Source organism: Mytilus californianus, unplaced genomic scaffold (assembly GCF_021869535.1).
Source record: "Mytilus californianus isolate M0D057914Y unplaced genomic scaffold, xbMytCali1.0.p SCAF_4, whole genome shotgun sequence".
Classification (NCBI taxonomy): domain Eukaryota; kingdom Metazoa; phylum Mollusca; class Bivalvia; order Mytilida; family Mytilidae; genus Mytilus; species Mytilus californianus.
In genome coordinates this window covers 57,656,893-57,675,838 of record NW_026262690.1, presented here as the reverse complement: position 1 = coordinate 57,675,838, position 18,946 = coordinate 57,656,893, and the positions used below count along the sequence as shown (strand labels likewise).

Sequence of the window (18,946 nt, the reverse complement as noted above, 5' to 3'; positions counted from 1 at the left end):
TTCCTGCTTTTTTAGTTTCTTTATATATATACTATCCATTTATAACAGACTTTTTAAAAGCTTGTTATTTTGAAACAGAGTAGCGAACATCCTTAATCAATTTCAGTCATTATTTGTAAAATTTTCATTAAACGAAAATTCCGCGAAATGATGTTATCTTCTTTGGCGCATAAACTAGGTGACGTCAATAGGTATGCTACCGGCATCAAACGTAAACACCGGGCGTTTTCTGGCTTTTTGTCCGTCTCAGAATGTAATAAAATTTGATAAAGAGAAGATTTCTAGGTATGTGAGTTTTTTTCTTGTTATTGGATAAATTGCATGTCAATACACCTTATCGCTATTTGTCCGCCATTACTGGACATCACACAAGTTCCCGTAAAATTTTGACGTCATAATAGAAAATATCTGACGCCACAATGGAAAAGTGATTGTTGTATGACGTCAAAAGTTCGAGCGGGACTGATTCTGGGGTCAAGCGGGATTAGCGATAAGGTGTATACATTCCGGTATTCAAATTGTTGGCTTCCTTAGTTACATACAGAACACGTTCTCATCTAAAATTTAAAATTCTCATTCACGGTCATTTGCCATAATTCGTACTCAAATAGGTCGAATTATTGCTCATAATACAAACGTATGCAAAAACGAGAAAAATAAAGGAAAACACGTTTTTCTTTTTATCAAACACTTGAAAATCGAGAATATGGCATATTGAACACCTGGTGAATGCTCAACTGAATTTTAATAAATTAACTTGCATTTCTCAGGCCTATATGCCAGCATACGAACCTGGTGTATGCTAAAGTCTACATTTAATTTATACATTGCATTTCTCAGGTCTGTATGCCTGCATACGAACCTGGTGTATGCAGAACGGCCAATATTGAATCAAATGTTGTATTTCGCAGGTCTGTATGCTAGCATACGCACCTGGGTGTTTCCAGAATCTTCAATGTAATGCATATGAATCAGTAGAGCATACAAACATGGTGTTGCCAAAATCCTTTACTTCAGTAGTTGTGTTTTAACACCGATTTCGATGATTTATTTGTTTTTAAACTACAAGTCTACGACTGACCTCTATATTTTCTCCCGATAGGAAAACAGAAAAGCGTTAAATTGCAAGGCAAACCGGTACTACGGCGTTTACTGTTGTAAATCTAAAAATGAAAACCGATTCTCAAGTTCCACGACTATAATCACTTTATTGACATGCAATTAAGTTATCCGTTTTGTTTTTTGCAAATTAAAATTACGGAAAAATGAGGCGATCATAATTTGTACAAGGTTCCAAGTTGTTGACAAACTTTTAAATGACGTCAGGGACCTTGTGACGTAAGGCGGAGGGAATTACAGACGGAGCACAATGAGGGCCTTGACTTACGCAAGTTACATTTACCAGTACACTTAATTAAAATAATAGCAATTGATTACAAAACAAAATAGTTTTTTTTATACTTTGTATTGGTAATTGATAAAAAGTCAAAGAACAAGTGGACTATTTATCTGCGTTGAATGACCACTAATAACCCCTTATGTCACGCGCTCCTATATGACGTCATTTCTAAATGTAAACAATGAGCATGATCAATGAAGGAGTTCCCGTCATGGAGAAGAAAATGGACAATTCATTTAAAAGTACGCTCTATTATCTAAATTTTAATATACCAGAAGCAAAACAGAATATTAGTACATTTACGGTAAGTAAACCTACATTGTATAAAAAAATCAAGAATCACGAAGCCCCCCCCAAAAAAAATAGCCTTGCAAGATGTCATAAGTATTTGGACTACCCCCACCCCCTTGAAAGCATTTACTCGGTGATTTAGAGAAAAAAGTGAATGGGAAATACGATTAGGTGTACATCCACAGTGATGTATCCTTGCATTAGTTACAGAGGCGGATTTAGGGGGTGCTTTGTGGGGGAAATTTGGTTGATTATTGAGGGAAGCATGACTAGAGCGGTCCATCTCTAAGGCAGTCAGTGCCTACCCCCATCCCCCCTTATGGAACTTCTGGATCTGCTACTGAGTTAAGTCTCCCGGCTTTTTTTTAAATTGAAATTCAGCCCCTATCCAGATTTTCAAAATGCATGACCAATGCCCTTCAGTTAACCCATTCGATTTAGTTCTTATTCTAAAAAAATCTTAGGGAAACAACTGTCCCAGGTAAGGGCAAGGGATGAGCGCTCATATGTTAAAAGCGGCCACACTAGTCTTTATGTGCCTGTCTGCTGTCAGGAGCCTGTAGTTGAAGTTGTCATTGGTTCATGTATGTTGTATTTTTTTTTCGTAAATTGTTTTGCTATAAATTAGGTCGTTTGTTTTCTCAATTGCATTGTTTCTTATTTTTCATGTTGGGGCATTTTATCATCTGACTATACGGTATTGGTTTTTCTCATTGTTGAAGTCTGTACGGCCTATACTTGCTTACATCCACTTCATTTGGACTTTGGTGGACAGTTGTCTCATATACAATCATCCCACATCTCCTTATTTTTACAAGGAGGTTAATTGTATGATGTTCTCCTTGTTTGGGAAAACTGTACATTTGTCACATGATCATGCAGCATTCTGTGGTGTGTGTATGTAAGAAGATGTTACTGTAACAGGGTAATTTATGAAAAACTATCAACAAAATCGAAAGACAGACAGAAAACTTTTGAAATTTAGTGAGCAATAAAAAACAAAACAGAAGTAATTCAAGCAAATTAAACATACATTTATTGCGAATGGATCTTAACAGCACATTTCAAGAGTGTTCAAATTGGAAAAAATGAATGTTATTAAGGAAATGACAGATTTCATTGATCTTCAATCAGATGCATGGCAAAAAAAAAACTTTCAAGGGAACGACTTCAATTCAACCACGAAGAACCCTTAGTTCAATAAATTCTAAAATCAGTAATTGTGATAATATTAAAGTTATGAAGTGTATAATATTTACATATATATATTTATGTATATAATATGTAGTTTCCATTTCTCGTTTCAGAATTTTTCAAACAGTGGCTATACCTTTCATGTAACTATTTATGTGTTGCTTATGAATTGAATTGTAACACTTCTTAGTGACTGGATAGGTTAAACCAATGCCTTCCTGGAAAATTACGACACCAATGAACAGCACCTGACCTTTTACTGTTCCTGCTAATAAAGTAAAAATGGCTTCACTAGAAAAGGACGACACCTAGAAAAAGCATCAATTCTTTGGCTTTCCTGATTGAAGGATTCATTTTCATAACTCCAGTGTATATGCCAGTATACCCAATTTTTACCATAGTATAATACTATAAATTCACTGTAATTTTCATATCTGAGCCAGTCCAGGATGATATCGACTTATGATATGCAGTCAAGACAGATCATTGCAAATTGTTTAAATTACCGATAATTAAAATACATGCATGTTTGGCATACATCTTTTAACAGCAAATTGTATACAGACATCCCCCCTAAAAGCATTTAAAAAAATACCAAACAAGAACTTTGTCATACAGCATGTTGACAGGCAGAGATGCAAACACAATGACTTAAAAACTTTGCTGTATCGCTATCTATTTAATATGCATATTGCCATCTATATCAGATTTTAAGACCGTTCCATTTTCTATCCATCAGTTGAAGTTATTAACTTAGAGCATGATGAAAAAGAATAGTTTTACAATTTAAAATATGAGTACAACATACGGCTGGTTAGAATGCAAACCGTTCAGTTTGCTAAATATCCAATAAGTTCCACCAAATATGCTGAAATTTTATACTGGAGGCAAACCCTACACAATTACACTAGCTCATTGAACACCAGCTTGGTTTGACAATACTAAAATGTATGTAAAACTATAATTCAATAGAACATAGGTGGGTATACAGGCAATCAAATCTTGTATATATTCAAGTAAAAAAAATAAGCGTTCACCGTACACCGGTAATGTATGCAGGAATACCGTGAACTGAAAATGTCAAACAAATATGCAAACTTTCACGTTCAAATGTGTATAGGACTATATATATATATATATATATATATATATATATATTCAAGATAAAAGGCATGAATTTGACAGAATACAGATACATTAAATTACAATGACACGGATATAGCACTAGACATAGACACTAAAATGATTTACATGTTTACTAAAAATTATAATTCAAAAAATAAAATTATGAAAATTGTCATGATATTTTGATAATATGAATAGACTAGATTAAAAAAATGAGTGAAATTTAAGTTGACTAGATTTTCTCTGTAGCCTAATACCTTAGGATGACCCACATAAGTTATTGAAACTTATTTCCAGTGGGGTCCTTTTATAGGTCGGTATACCTATGAATTCCATTTTTTCACAAGAGTTTATGGCAAAGCGGGTTGAAATACAGGTATAAACCCCTGAGTGTTGCAGTTAAGAATTGAGAGCTTTCTTTCAAATTCAAACGAAGTTGAAGGCTATACATAAGTCATCCCTTACATCCATGTAATTCGGCCCTTGATGGAGATATGTCTCTTTCACAATCATACACATCTCCTTATTTTTGATGGGGGGTTGGTTATGCAGACATAAGTAAATAAGAAATGTTACTACACAGTAAATGCTTAGCATTCAGGCATACAGACTTGCCACTACAAACATGTATCCAGAATAAGATTTTAGAATCCATGCAGGCATACCTGACTGAAAAATGCCAAAATAAATAATAATTTATGTCTACATACCCCACGTTCGTATGCAGGCATACAGACCTAAACTATGCCAAAATAAATATTGTGAAGGTACTAAATACACCAGATTTATATGCAGGCATACAGACCTGACAAATACTAGTATACGCAGAGAGTGAGAGTTTAGCATACGCCAGGTCGGTATGCAGGCATACAGATCTGACAAATACTAGTATACGCATACAGTGAGAGTTTAGCATACACCAGGTCAGTATGCTGGCATACAGACCTGACAAATACTAGTATACACATACAGTGAGAGTTTAGCATACATCAGGTCGGTATGCTGGCATACAGACCTGACAAATACTAGTATATGCATAGAGTGAGAGTTTAGCATACACCAGGTCGGTATGCTGGCATACCGACCTGACAAATTCTAGTATACACATAGAGTGAGAGTTTAGCATACACCAGGTCGGTATGCAGGCATACATACCTGACAAATACAAGTAAGAGAAAAAAGACTGAATTTAGCATACTTTTCATTGAAACATCTGAAATAAAGATGGGCAAATGCTATGTTATGTATATATTTCAAAAATGGCATAAAAGTATAACAAAAATGCAGAATGAGTAATTTTTTAAGGTTTATTTGCTTCAACTATTTCCTGGGTGTTGAAATAGTTCATTCTAGCATCCTATGAAAAAGGTTTATGATAAAATGATGAAGTTTTGGATTCGCATTTACAAAAAAAGACCACAAATCTTGCAAAAAAATGACAGACAAATATAAATAATGCTATACAGTGACTTTTTAACGCGAAATATATCAATCACCCCAAAAGATGTAGCTTTTTCACACAAAAATCAGTTAAGTGGCATATGAGAATTTCTAATTTTAGATGAGAACGTGTTACAGGTAGATAGAGAATTTTACGCTTATTGTCATCCAATCAGAACCATTGATACAAAATAATTGCATTAGAATGGTGTGTACACGATACAAATTCATATCATGTTACTTCTGAATAGGAGTATTCCAAGTGCATTAGAGCCTGGTTTCTTTGGAGATTTTATTTTTGTTATTAGACTACACTCAAAAATAAATCAATTAATAGATGTTAAAAATATAGGTGCAGAGGATACCAAAAAAAATACCACTTAAAATTTATAAGTGTAAGAGAAACCGACCACACTCATTGCAAAACAAAAAGCATGAATAAACGTATATATGAAATACATACAAAATAAGCACTGCACAAATTATTGTGGTCGTGTGGATTTGTGGAAGTCTATTCGAAAGTATCATTTGGTTTGAATCTAAATATAACTATTACATCGTTTTGTTTAATCACACATGACAAGCCAATGTAAATATATCCTTTATCCAAATGAATACATAAACTTCTTGTATGTTCTACGTGGTACTTATAATCCAAAAGCATTCTATAATCCGCACTATTGTAACATTGATTTTCAAATTTTGTAAAAGTACCTTCATTATGAGAAAATACCGAGATGCCAGCACTTGTTGCTGCATAAACTCTGTTTTCGGTAGCTCCTATTGCACGAACATTTTGGAGTCCTCGATTTTGACCTTCATGCTCTTTAATGTACTGTCCCGTTTTTCTACCAATGCTAGTCAATTTCTTATCATTTTCATCAGCAATGAAAATGACATCCTGACATTTGTTCTGAGAAAGGGTTACATGAGTAAGTCGACGGGCTGTATCAAATTCATGTACTGATGGTGCAAACTTAGTCACCACTGCATCTGTCTTTCCTGTTTCCAACTTACAACGATAAAGATGAATTTTATCTGACAAAATAAATTCAGTTTCAGATAAAGCAAGAATTCCCTGTATACCACTTTTTGAATCCATAATACCACCCTGTGTTACAGAATGAGTAATTATATCTTTCATGTTGTTAACATCAAAAATCAGAATGTCAAATTTCTTTTTATAAATTACCCCGATTGTATTATTATCTATTTTAGCCAACCTATTAGGTTCTAGAGGAAGTCTTTTCTCTTTTAGTCCAGAGTTATTTGATATATCTCGAATTACAATCCTCTTGTTATCAGCATCTATGTAGACGATGTAAATTTTCTTGTGAAGGTTAACAAAACACATGTCTAATATTCGTGGTTTCTCGTTAAACCCGCTTTGTAATTCATTTCCATCATAAAATTGGCAGATTGTGTGGTCACAGTGGATTGAAAAGTAATCATAAGCTAAAAGGCAAATAATATCAACTTTAAATGCACTGACTAAACGAAGTTAAAGTTTTGACTGCACTAATATACAAGTTGTAAATTCACAAGTACTGTTTCTATTTCTATCGTTAAATGCACTAAGCTTTATATATACCAAAGCTAATACGAGATTCTGTTATACAAATTTCCTTATCCATAGTCTCTGTAAAAAGATTTGTTTATTGCATAAAATAACATTTAACTTACCAATTTTACTACATCAGTTGCGCATTTCGACAACAATGTCTCTTCAGTGATGCCTAAATATTTGAAAATCCAAAACGTAATAAAAAATTCAAGAACTTATAAAACCAAAAAGGACAAAAAGTATAACCAAAGACAGACAAGGAATCAGAGCTTTGCATGAGGAAGATATATTCCTTAATTAAATGTTTTAATAAAAACCACTTCATAACTTTATTTTCATGCCAGTACCTAAGAACTGACTACTGGGCTGGAGATGTCATCGGGGACTAACATCTACCAGCAGGGGTATCGACCCAGTAGAGGTAAAAACGTTAATTTTACTGCACCAGATATGCATTTCGACAACAAAAGTCCCTTCTTTTTTAAGTTTTTGATTCGAACTTCACTGATGAGTCTTTTGTAGACGAAACGGGCATCTGGCGTACATGAGAGGCGAAGGATACCAAAAGGACATTAAAACTCATAAGTCGAAGACAAAGCACGTGCGGTGAGGTTTCGGAGCTTTCCATGGGGCAAATATATTATTTACTTTAAAATAATTTCCAAAATTTTGTAACAGCTAATTTCAATAACACAATTGTCTTTCCAGTACCGAAGTACTGGCAACTGGACTGGTGATGCCCTAATGGACTAACAGGTCACAATCAGAGGTATCGCTCTAATGGTAGTAATAACATTACATTTTCTGTTTGTTGTTTTGTGTATGTTTATTCCCGTTTTTATTTTTTTCGTATTAAGCAGTTTATGGTTAAATATATCTTTATTGGTATCTATTTAAGCAGTTTATGGTTAAATATATCTTTATTGGTATATATAAATGAAGTTTGATACGCATCTAATGTCTTTTAATTAATTCTTATCTATTTGCTGGATTATATTATGATATTTACAATATGAGCTGAATTCATACAGATAATGATGTTTTATTGGCTTCAATACCAATTACATTCTTCCGAGTTGAACAATTAGTAGACCTGATACATTGCAATAAAAATAATTAATAGAAATGAGAAACATGTCAATGAGATATCATCATATGGTATGTAATAGATCATTATTTTGTGAAGTATATATTTCCGTACTTCATGCACTGTGTTATGGTCACTTGCTTTCATTCCGAATATACTTTCATAAGAGATCATTCAATTTTTATATTATTTTTCATTTTACTGAGTACTGAGTATATACCTCCAAATTCATTGAAAAATAAATTGAGGGACAATAGCAGGACATTTGATATTAAGAATGGTTATTCCTACTTTAAGGTAGATGGGGGGTCTTCATTTAAATCCATAGAATTTTTTGATAATTTGTCAAAATGTGGTTTATATCATGCTTTTTTCAAAAATATAATAAAAAGTATGGGTCACCGTGCTTTTTTCCACGCTACGGGTTGAGCAAAATTGTCAAATTTTGTATAGATTATGCATGGAAATCTCAAATTTGGGTGATAAAAAGAAAACTACACCATAGAATTATAAGATAAAATATGAGAATATAGCTCTAATAATATGCTTTCAGATAAGAAAAAGAAATAACGGGGTCACGGGACTCGTTTTCTTGCTACATAATAAAATAGGTAAATTCACAACACATTCTATTACAAAAATTACTTAATCGAGTTATCTCCCCTTGTATCTGAGTTATCTACCCATATATGGCAAAATTTTTAAAAAATGAATAAAACAAACATAATCTGATTTTTGTAAAATACAGCCGTAAATATGATAAAACACATAATTTTCTATATTAAAATGAAAAGTCTTACGCATGAATTACATACTACTCTCGAAATTTGCACATTTCATTAAAGATCTAGACCGATTGTTATCTGCTTTTTCAAAATCCAAGATGGAGGAAGACACCCTATCTACCATAATGTGCGGTCGATCAACACCCAATAACCAATATTGCAGTGAATGCTTGCATTTCATATCTATAAGTGAATTTAAAATAAGGATCCTACCGAAATCCGACATGATTTATCACTCGACCTGTTTCGTTAATATTGTCACAGACGGACGACTTCAACATTGAATCTATGACAAACGGGATGATAACAGTGTTCCAATTGTCAAATTCTCATTTCTCAAGAGTGTAATATCTAACCAATCGTAGGGTGCTAAAATGTCTCCATTGAGACTTTACATTTTTTCCAGGGTTGAACTAAGGACCAAAAAAAAACTATTCCTGTAGGTTTCTGAGGAAGACCAACTCAAAACGACACTTCAAAAGATTTACAATCACCATCATGAAATTGTTGACATATACGATTTGTTCGACCCTCAACTCACAAAGCTTTCGTGGTTTTTGATCTTTGGATTCCAGAATAGTCGTTAGATCTGAAAATTAACCGAGGGTGTCCTATTCCTTATTTTGTTATATTAACTGAGAGTTGATTCGCATTGCTGATGATGCATGCGTATCAGGAGATGCTTACCCTATTATATTGAAGGAAACCCCGTTTATCACGATTTGTGCTTTAGAAATTGAAGCGCTGTAGATTAACCACTCGATACTTCGTTTACTATTATAGCTATTAATAATCATATTAACATCAAATAGATTAAAGAAATCTGTAATGTAACTTTGTTCATTACATGATATGCTTTCGGGTGTAACTCGAATAATACGAATACGTTTTTCTTTTCAATTTAAAAACAATGAAGTAATAAATCATATTACCTTTTAAGTTATCGTCAACGAACTTTTTCGGTAGTTCTGTAGTAATTTCTTTGCGGTCTTCTACTGTTGGACGTATGTCGTTCATGGTATCATTCTCATTTTTCTCTTTATATCCATTCAAAAAATCTGCAAAAGACCAATATTTTTCTCTGTTTAAAGCCTCATTCATAAAACTACAGATAGAACAATACTCTGTATAAATCATAACCTCAAAACATACGGTCAAAAAAAGAACTGACAATGCCATGACATAAAACGACAAAAGACTAAGAACAGTTTACAAAACACAACATAAACAACAAAGACTGAGAAACAGGAAACATACCAAAAATCGGGGTTGATCTCAGGTGCTCCAGAAGGGTAGGCAGATCCTGATCCACATCCGTCGTGTTGCTCATGCAAGTACAAACTTGGGTATTGGTTTTTGGATACTTTTTTGTCAGAGTTCCCTTTGATATCTACTGTACTTTACCCCGTTAAGCGTGCTATTGAGGGAAATTTAGTCAAGCACATATTACAGACCTTACGGTATCCGCAGTCTATTGTTGAAAACCCTAAAAATTCAAATGCAATTACGTTTTGGTTAGATTTGAACGTTAAATATATTAATACATGAAAGTTTTCAAAGTTATCTGTGTATAAAAGAGTTGTTACAAACATTCTTTTATAGGCATCAGCTGTCAAATTGATGTTCACTTATTTGACTCAAATTCTCATATTTGACTTATAACATACTAAAACGTATATCCAAATTATAAAAAGTCTAAAATAAACAATTTACAATGCATGGGCTCGATAATATGTATCAGCATTTCGTGTGTATTTTAGTCTAGACGCCATCTAATTTACCATCGAAGTAACCTCCGAAGACTGCCGACGCTAATATAACCCGATATAAACATAAATATATATATAAATAGATAGCGAACGTGTGCAATTGGATTTTTTATGTCTGTTTAATTTCATATTATAGGTTTAAAAGTTCGCTACTCTGTTTCAAAATAACAAGCGTTTTATAAGACTGTTATAAATTGATAGTATACAAATAAAGAAACTAAAACAGCAGAAAAAAACGAAGGGTCCGTGTGCTTCTTTTCGAGATATATGCAATTGAAAATTTGGCGGGAAATAGTGCTCTCTAGATTTTTCATACATTTAACATTGGCACCTTTTTTCCTTCAAAAACGATGAAAAACTAACAAGGATTTTATAAGATTTTCAAAGATAACATTTTAAACTATATGTAATCAAAGTATAGAAAGAATAGTAGGGGTAAATGGTCAAAATTTTTAATGGCTCTACATGGATAAAACCAGAGGATTCCGAATATCTGGCAAAAATTCAAAAAACAAGAGGAGCGAACATTCTTAATCATCGTGTTTTTATTTTTTTGTATAAGAATGAGCTTTTATGGATCGAATCAGTCAATCAAATGGTTTACCCTTGTTTCACTTTCAATGCTGACATTCTTTTCCTTTTAATAACTTATCACGCCTAATTCATGCGTAACCCATCTCTAGCTAAGGGGTTAAATTGAAGGTCACATGAATACGGATTCAATGAGGTCGAATTTTTCACTTGCAAGTGAATAGTTGATCAGCGATGTTTCTTAGCTTATTTTGACAAAATTGAACCAAACTGGCTTCTAAAAGTATATTATTATTTCACTTTTTCACTTTCATTATTGATTAAACAAAAAAAATCATATTTTAATTTTTTTTTATATCTCGTAGCTAATGCCCCTTTAAAGAAAATATTAGCTTCTTTTCTTTCGTTCAGAAAAGCTTTTGTTTAGAGTCTGTCTCATACGAATAAAGAAACAAGTCGGCAAGAAGATGAGCACAGTTGGAGTTCGGTATTTTTGTTATTTTACTTATTTGGTTCCGAAAGAAATGTCAATTGTCTATTGAAGAACACGTTCTTCATACGCAACATATATGTTGTCTATAAAACAATCTTACATCTTGATTTCACTTTCAGAAATCTTTTTGTCAGAGTAGTGTTTTTACAAGTACGATTTATTTTTGTCAAAAAAAAACATATGTTTCTAAGATGGCCACTATTTTTTAAAACAAATTCTGACTAATTATTTCAATCTGTTTAAAGTCTTTGAAGAAGAATACTGGTAAAAAGAGTAAATAAGTCAAATGATTTTGAAAGTTGAGAGACATCTCGATCGTATGCACTTTGACAGATTTATGGAACTTTTAGCATCCAAATATGGTTCAAAATGTTAATAACATTGAAACAGGTTTGCTGGATAATTCAACAGACACATCAATCAGCTCAACGAAGGCAAATCGAGTTATTCCTCTTTAGTTGAAATTCCAAAGAAACATATAGAGGAGTCATGATTGTTAGTTAATTTCTAATACCTAATTCCTTTAAAAATCAGTGTATATAAAAAGAAGCGAAAGATATCAAAGGGATATCAAATCTCATAAGTCGAAGACCAAAAAAACATTGCAAAAAAAAAAACGAAAAACGAGAAGAGACAAACAACTGTCTACAAAACACTACATCAAAAAAATTAAAAACTCAGCAACACGAACCCCTGGAAAAACCCGGGAGTGATATCATGCATCTTGTAAGCAACAGTTCTCTATCAAGGAAACGCACGCTCTGGAATATCATATCAACAGGGAGATATGTATTCCGTATGCAGGCCTTGTTGACATGTTGTTACATAGAAAAGGAAAGTTAACAATTCAAAAAATCATCTTTTTGGACTTAATGTATTGTTCTTAACCGACTCTCATTGTCAATTTCTAGAAATGATTCAGAATTAACTGTATCTGTGGTATCCTTTTTCTCAAGTTTTGAGTGGTTAAATAAGTGAAATAAAGTCACCAAAGCTTGAATTATATAGTTAGATAACACCATTTAAATAGCGCGTCGAGAAATAAAAGGACAATTCTAGCTTCATTTCATTCTTTTTCGTTAGAAGCTCCTGTATGCTGTTGTCCTAATATAAATGCGGTAACATTGCCTGAGAGAAGAAGGTATCTATGCCTGAGAGAAGAAGTTTCGAATATTTCAAAGTATAAGCTGAAAATATATAGAAAATGAACATTTAAATGAAGTTTCATGTCAACATAGTATGCTGACTACTGGACTGGTCAAACTTCCCCCGGCAGTGGCATCGACCCAGTGATTGTAAAGCCTCATCAAAAATAAAATTTGGTACACCAGACTTGCGTTTCGTCTACATAACACTCAGCAGTCGAGCTCCAATAAAATCAGCTTGGAGTCCAAATCCAATACAAAGTTTAAGTGCATTAAAAACGGAAAATTCGAAAAATTGTGCCAAAAACGGCTTAAGGCAGACGTGAATTAAGTCGTTAATATTGAGATCCTGTAACACGCATATGTAATTGAATATTTAAGTTGCAAAAGATGTGGCATAGGCAGGATGAGAGATAAGAGATGACAGGAATAAACGGATATTTGTAGTATAGAGGTATATTAACTGTGTTGTCAAAGGAAAGTTTCTCTTTTCTCTGTTACATCTGAGTGGCGTTTCGATAGTGGCAGTGAAATGGCTTTATGCGGATGTAATAAATACCCGACGCCTTCTGTGTTAATGGCAGACGGCCATAAATAGAGTAAATCATGTATAATGACGAGGATTATGACTGCGTCTACTCCGAGGAGCAGAGAACAAAATATTCACGTTCAATAAGAAACCAGATAGAATTACTTGAGAATCAATTTTGTCATTACAAATTAGATTGATTAAATATTGATACACAATGTGATTTGTATTGTTGTCAATGTTTGATCTATTATATGATTAAGAATAGCCTTCTTATTTACGTAATGACCATTGTCTAGTAAAATTCTTGATTGAATCCATAAATTTTTCGAAGTCGTGTTGCCAGTTTATGGTTTTAGGTTCACGTTATGTCGGATATAGTGCTAACACAGCTCGTACATACGTGTTGTAAACAACTTGATGGTCATCACTTATATCAATGCGAAACTGGCACAGCTACAATTGGGTGATTTAATTTGAAAAGGTCAATATTAAGATTTTTCAACACGTGTTCTAATTTGAAAATTTTAGTCACAATATATATAATATGTGTGTTATTGGTATGAGAGGTGATTTGAACAGACCATGGGTATTACCATGGGTTTTTATTTGCATATGAAGAAGAATTCATACAAAACCTTTTCAAAAACAAAACAAAAAACTTCCTGCAAAGATCTATAATTTTACATTTTACTTGATTCCATCAGTTTCTGTCTGTTATCTTGATTAGTTTTGTTAATCGGTTTATAAAATTTGAACATCGGTAAACTTCTCTTGCATAAGTTGTATTCAAATTAACTTGAATCTATATACACATTCATTATTGTGTGAACTTTTTATGATATATACACGTGAAAAAAAAAAATCACACCACCTTGAACAAATGACTAGTAAATAATACCCGGACATGCTTCGTCATTTAAAAATTTATTGATAATGTTTACCTTTTTTGATATCATACCTGTGTCCCAACGATTTTGTCTACCGTAAAAGTCATAACTAGCACGTGCATTATGGTACCCACAACTAGGAGAAAACTCACTATTATTACCACGTTTGCAAATTGTTATAACTTTAACACAATAGTTTTACAATTTGACTTACGAAATTATAGTCATGAGCCCATCACAACTCTCAAATGAGAAAAGATGGCAAACTATTAGGACGAGAAAGGCTGCCATGTCACTGATACAGATAACAATGCAGATGGGGCATCATTACACAATCATCAGTCGTCTTGTACGAAAGCATTGATCCACTCACGAATGCTGCTCAAGACAAGCGCAGTACTGGAAACCCCCGAAAAACATCTGCTCGGGAAGATGCTGCTTTAGGAAGACTAGTAAGACGAAATCCGTTTTCGAACAAAATTTTGTTGAAAGGTCATTGGTTACCCATCCATGCACTGTCCTGTAGATCGCTTTGAAACGCTTCGGGATATGAACACCATTTAGCACATCTGGAACATAATTGGTCGTCGTGTACGGGGTAGAGTACAACCAGTTCAGAATCTCGCCTGAAAACAAGCTCTGCATCAGGAATGGCACAGACTTCTACAACGCCAAATTCAAAGTTTGATCCAAGGAATGAGAAGACGGTTGGCATTGGGGATTCGTGCGAAAACTCGGTATTAAATATTATCCTGTTTATTGTAACCGCTGACACATATTGTCACTTTATGTATCCAAAATTAAACATTGTCAATTTTTAGTACCAATGACAAGAAAATAGTTAATTTAATTCATTATTTTTTTCAACCTTTTTATTTTTTAAACAACAAAATGAACTAAGATATATACTTCGTGGGCCATAAATAATAATATATGTTTCTATATTTTTGTTTTTTTGAAAAATCAAGGTGTTTATATCAAATAAGGGTTTTGGTCCAAATTTTAAAATTCATTGAACATTGAAATTTGAAAGTACAAGCGGGGGCTTAGAATTTTATTGATTTTTACTCTTGTTCTTATGCGCATATCGCCACACTTCGGTGCAATAAATTTAAGACACGCTCCTTGTTACCGATAGCTTACTATTGTATATGCAAATGAAAATTCCAAATTTAACTATAAATTCAAATCTTTTTCTGATGGCTTAATATTTTTATGCTATAATGCAACACCTATTTGTCTTTTTCAATCGCAATACTTTTTTAAACATAACGACTTTAACTTCAAATGACTACCACGCTTTACCGACACATTGCCGTCCAATCATAAATCATTGTCACTTCTCTAACGAGTCAATAGGCTGAATCCTTCTCACTGATGTTTAGTGTTTAGGTTAATTGTTAGCTGTCACTCCTTCTAGTTACGGAAAGCAAGACTGTGTTCCGTTTTACTACAATACTGTCTTGGGCGAAATAGTACTTTTGATTAATATATGGGAAATTAAATTATTTAATAAAACAATATATACATGTACTACTTTCAAACACCTTTTCAAATTAATACATATGTTCAAACTTTTAAGAATATTGATTAGAAAAAACTCATCGAAGATAATACACTTATAATGAAGTACGCTATTGGTGCTCGTCTCTTGGCAATTCGAAAGCAATATCAAATACAAAGTTGAAGAGCATTTAAAAGTCCAAATAGTTTTACCAACTTTTGATAAGCCCATCTATGCTTACAGATGGAAAAATCATTGTGTTTTGAATATGTCAACATTTTATAAACAATAAGTTTAAGAGAATGACTGTGTGAATGAGATTTTATATCTGCACTGGGGTGCAAACTATTGGGACGAAACATCCACCAGCTAATGCATCAACCCAGTAGTTCTAATAACTCGTCAAAAATTCAGTTAAAGTTACAGTAGTTTGTAATTACCGATGTTCAAATCTGTTAAAACGATTAGGATGAGAAAATTCAAGATAATAAACTATAACTGAGGGAATCGCACGAACGTTAAAAGGAGAGAGACCGCTGCGTCGACAGGATAAGCACAACATAGAAAACTAAAGACGGAGGAATAAAATTGAGAATGGAAATGGGGAATGTGTCAAAGAGACAACAACCCGACCATAGAACAGACAACAGCAGAAGGTCACCAACAGGTCTTCAATGCAGCGAGAAATTCCCGCACCCGGAGGCGTCCTTCAGCTGGCCCCTAAACAAATATATATACTAGTTCAGTGATAATGAACGCCATACTAAACTCCAAATTGTACACAAGAAACTAAAATTAAAAATAATACAAGACTGACAAAGGCTAGAGGCCTTATCAAGATACAAGAACAACATATACCCTATACAAAACAACATATACCCTATAAAAAACCTTGATACGTTAATGAGCTATATCAAGTGATTAAGCATGACGCATTAGTTAATTGTTTATTGATTTTTTATAATACTTAGACATCACAAAATTCATAAATCATCGGTCATGTAAATATTCCAAATCTATAGCATGACCAAATGTGAAATTTTGAAATTGAATTGCAACATTATATTCATGACAAAGGACAGGCAAGACTGTATAAACATCAGAAACAATGAAAAATTAGAAAGCACAAAGAACAACACTTTAAACTAAAGCAAAACCCATCAAACATACCAGGCTTACGATTAAGTACGGCAAACACCCCTCCAAAAAACACAAAAACAAAACAAAAATTGATAAAAAAAATCAATTGTTCCCAATGTTTCTAAGGCCATAGATCCCCGGAGGAAACACCTTAATGTTTTTGATACTATTACATTTTTCATAAACAGTTCGTCTACAAAAAAAGTCATAAGCGGAGCTCGATTAAAACTATTTCGAAGGCCAAATCAAAAACAAAACACTCTAACAGCGATGAACCACCGCAAAAAAAAGGTGCTAATCTTGATAAGGTCATCTAAGCATTGAGGTAAAAAACCTTAGTATTTCAAAATTAATGTTGGTAATTAAAAATGCATAGAAATGCAGTCTACTGACCAGATGATACATTCGGTGACGAAATGTCCACCGGCAGTTGAAACAACCCAGTGGTTGAGAATACGCATCAAATATACAATGCTAATAATTAAGTACGCCAAACGTAAGTTTTGTCTACAATAGACATTTTTAACGTTCATATCAAAACAAAAGTACTTTACACGTTCACTGTAAACCATGTAATGATCGCGACTTTCACGGTAAGAAAAACAACGCTTTATAAATCGTCGCAAAAATGTTAAACTGCGATCTTCCCTTATATAAATATAAAGAAAATAAATCGCCGCGAAGCCAACTAGAAAGTGCAAAACTAGAAATATAGTATGCGCGAAAATTAGTTGGTTTACAGTATTATTATCAATGAACACCTGTCAATCGTGTTTAGAATCTTTGCATTTAATAAATATTCTGAATGTATTTGTATACGATCCATATGATTTTTAGATAGTTCTCATTATACAAATTCGAATTAAAAATACTTACAAAATATCAGACAAACTAAACCTAAAAAAATACATTTTAAATTAATAAAAATAATTCCAGTATTTGGTTCACAGCTTTAATGATTTCTAATATATAACTAATAACAGTAAAACACTTTTTGCTTAATACAAAGGAATATAAGTAACGAATTAACTATATACCTTACACTTTACAGCGTATCCAAATCCTCAAACGTGTCCATATGACGACACTGTCTGCTCAAACAAGACTATTTGTTGAAAAACGCTCAAACGTATCCTTTCAGAAAGGCCTGATCATGTCCATATTTCAAATGGCCAAATGTTTCATCTTGATAAAAAATTGTTAGGGGTTCCGGGGAACCCGGTGTTTCGCGTGAGATTGCTGCTGTCAGTGTAAAAGTGTAATGTTGACTTAAAAAGTGAGTCCATTTATCAGTAAAATACAGAATTTAAAAAAAAAACATCACACTTTTTGTTTAGCTGAAATGTCTTGCTCTTGAAGATTAAATTTTGTCCAAGTTTCATAACAATCCATGAAGGTTAACAAATTTATCATGTCAAACAAATTTAACCCTCGACTGTCTGTTAACTGTAAAAAACAGTCCATCTATCAGAAAAATACTTAAAACGAATAAAATATATTTTCAAATGTTTGCTTCAGACATTATCTCTTAAACATTAAAATGCTTCTGCCAAAGTTTCATAAAACTCTATGAAGGTTTAACAAATTAATTGATGTGTAACAAACTTTATATCCAGACTGTATCTATTTGTAAACTGTAAAAAAAACTAAGTCCATTTATCAGTAAAAAACGGAGAAAAGAATATAAATGTTTTAAAAAATTTGCTCTGGATACAGTATGTTGGTCATAAAAAAGCTTCTGTCCAAATTTCATAATATTCCATGTAGGTTTGACAAAGTTATCAATGTCTAAACAAAAAATTTAACCACAGACTTAACCTAAATGTTGACGCCCCCGACGACGGAATCTAGAATCGATATGTCTCGCTTTTCCGAAATAATTTCGCAAGCTTGACAAAAACGGTTATTCTACCATGACCATGAAACCAAGTCCATACCAGAAGATTATAAGGATATTTGAAGACACGATAAACTACTTACAAGGGCGATATTGCGAGGATTTCAAACGGTAAAGTTGAAGTTATCCCTTCGAAAGTGTTACGGTCGCCATCATGGTTTGG

The 18,946-nt window shown here is 33.1% G+C and overlaps 1 protein-coding gene across 2 annotated transcripts in view; it reads right to left on the bottom strand.

The window, feature by feature from the left end:
• Positions 1-5,588: 5,588 nt before the first annotated feature.
• Positions 5,589-18,946, bottom strand: part of LOC127698470 (uncharacterized) — a 35,888-nt gene continuing 22,530 nt past the window's right edge. For both annotated transcript variants that reach the window (XM_052201947.1, XM_052201948.1), the window contains exons 8-10: positions 17,763-17,783; positions 9,818-9,943; positions 5,589-6,904 (exon numbers count right to left, since the gene is read on the bottom strand). In XM_052201947.1, the coding sequence (XP_052057907.1) occupies positions 5,961-6,904; positions 9,818-9,943; positions 17,763-17,783 (1,091 nt within the window). In that variant the 3' untranslated portion in view covers positions 5,589-5,960. The remainder of the gene's footprint in view (positions 6,905-9,817; positions 9,944-17,762; positions 17,784-18,946) is intronic.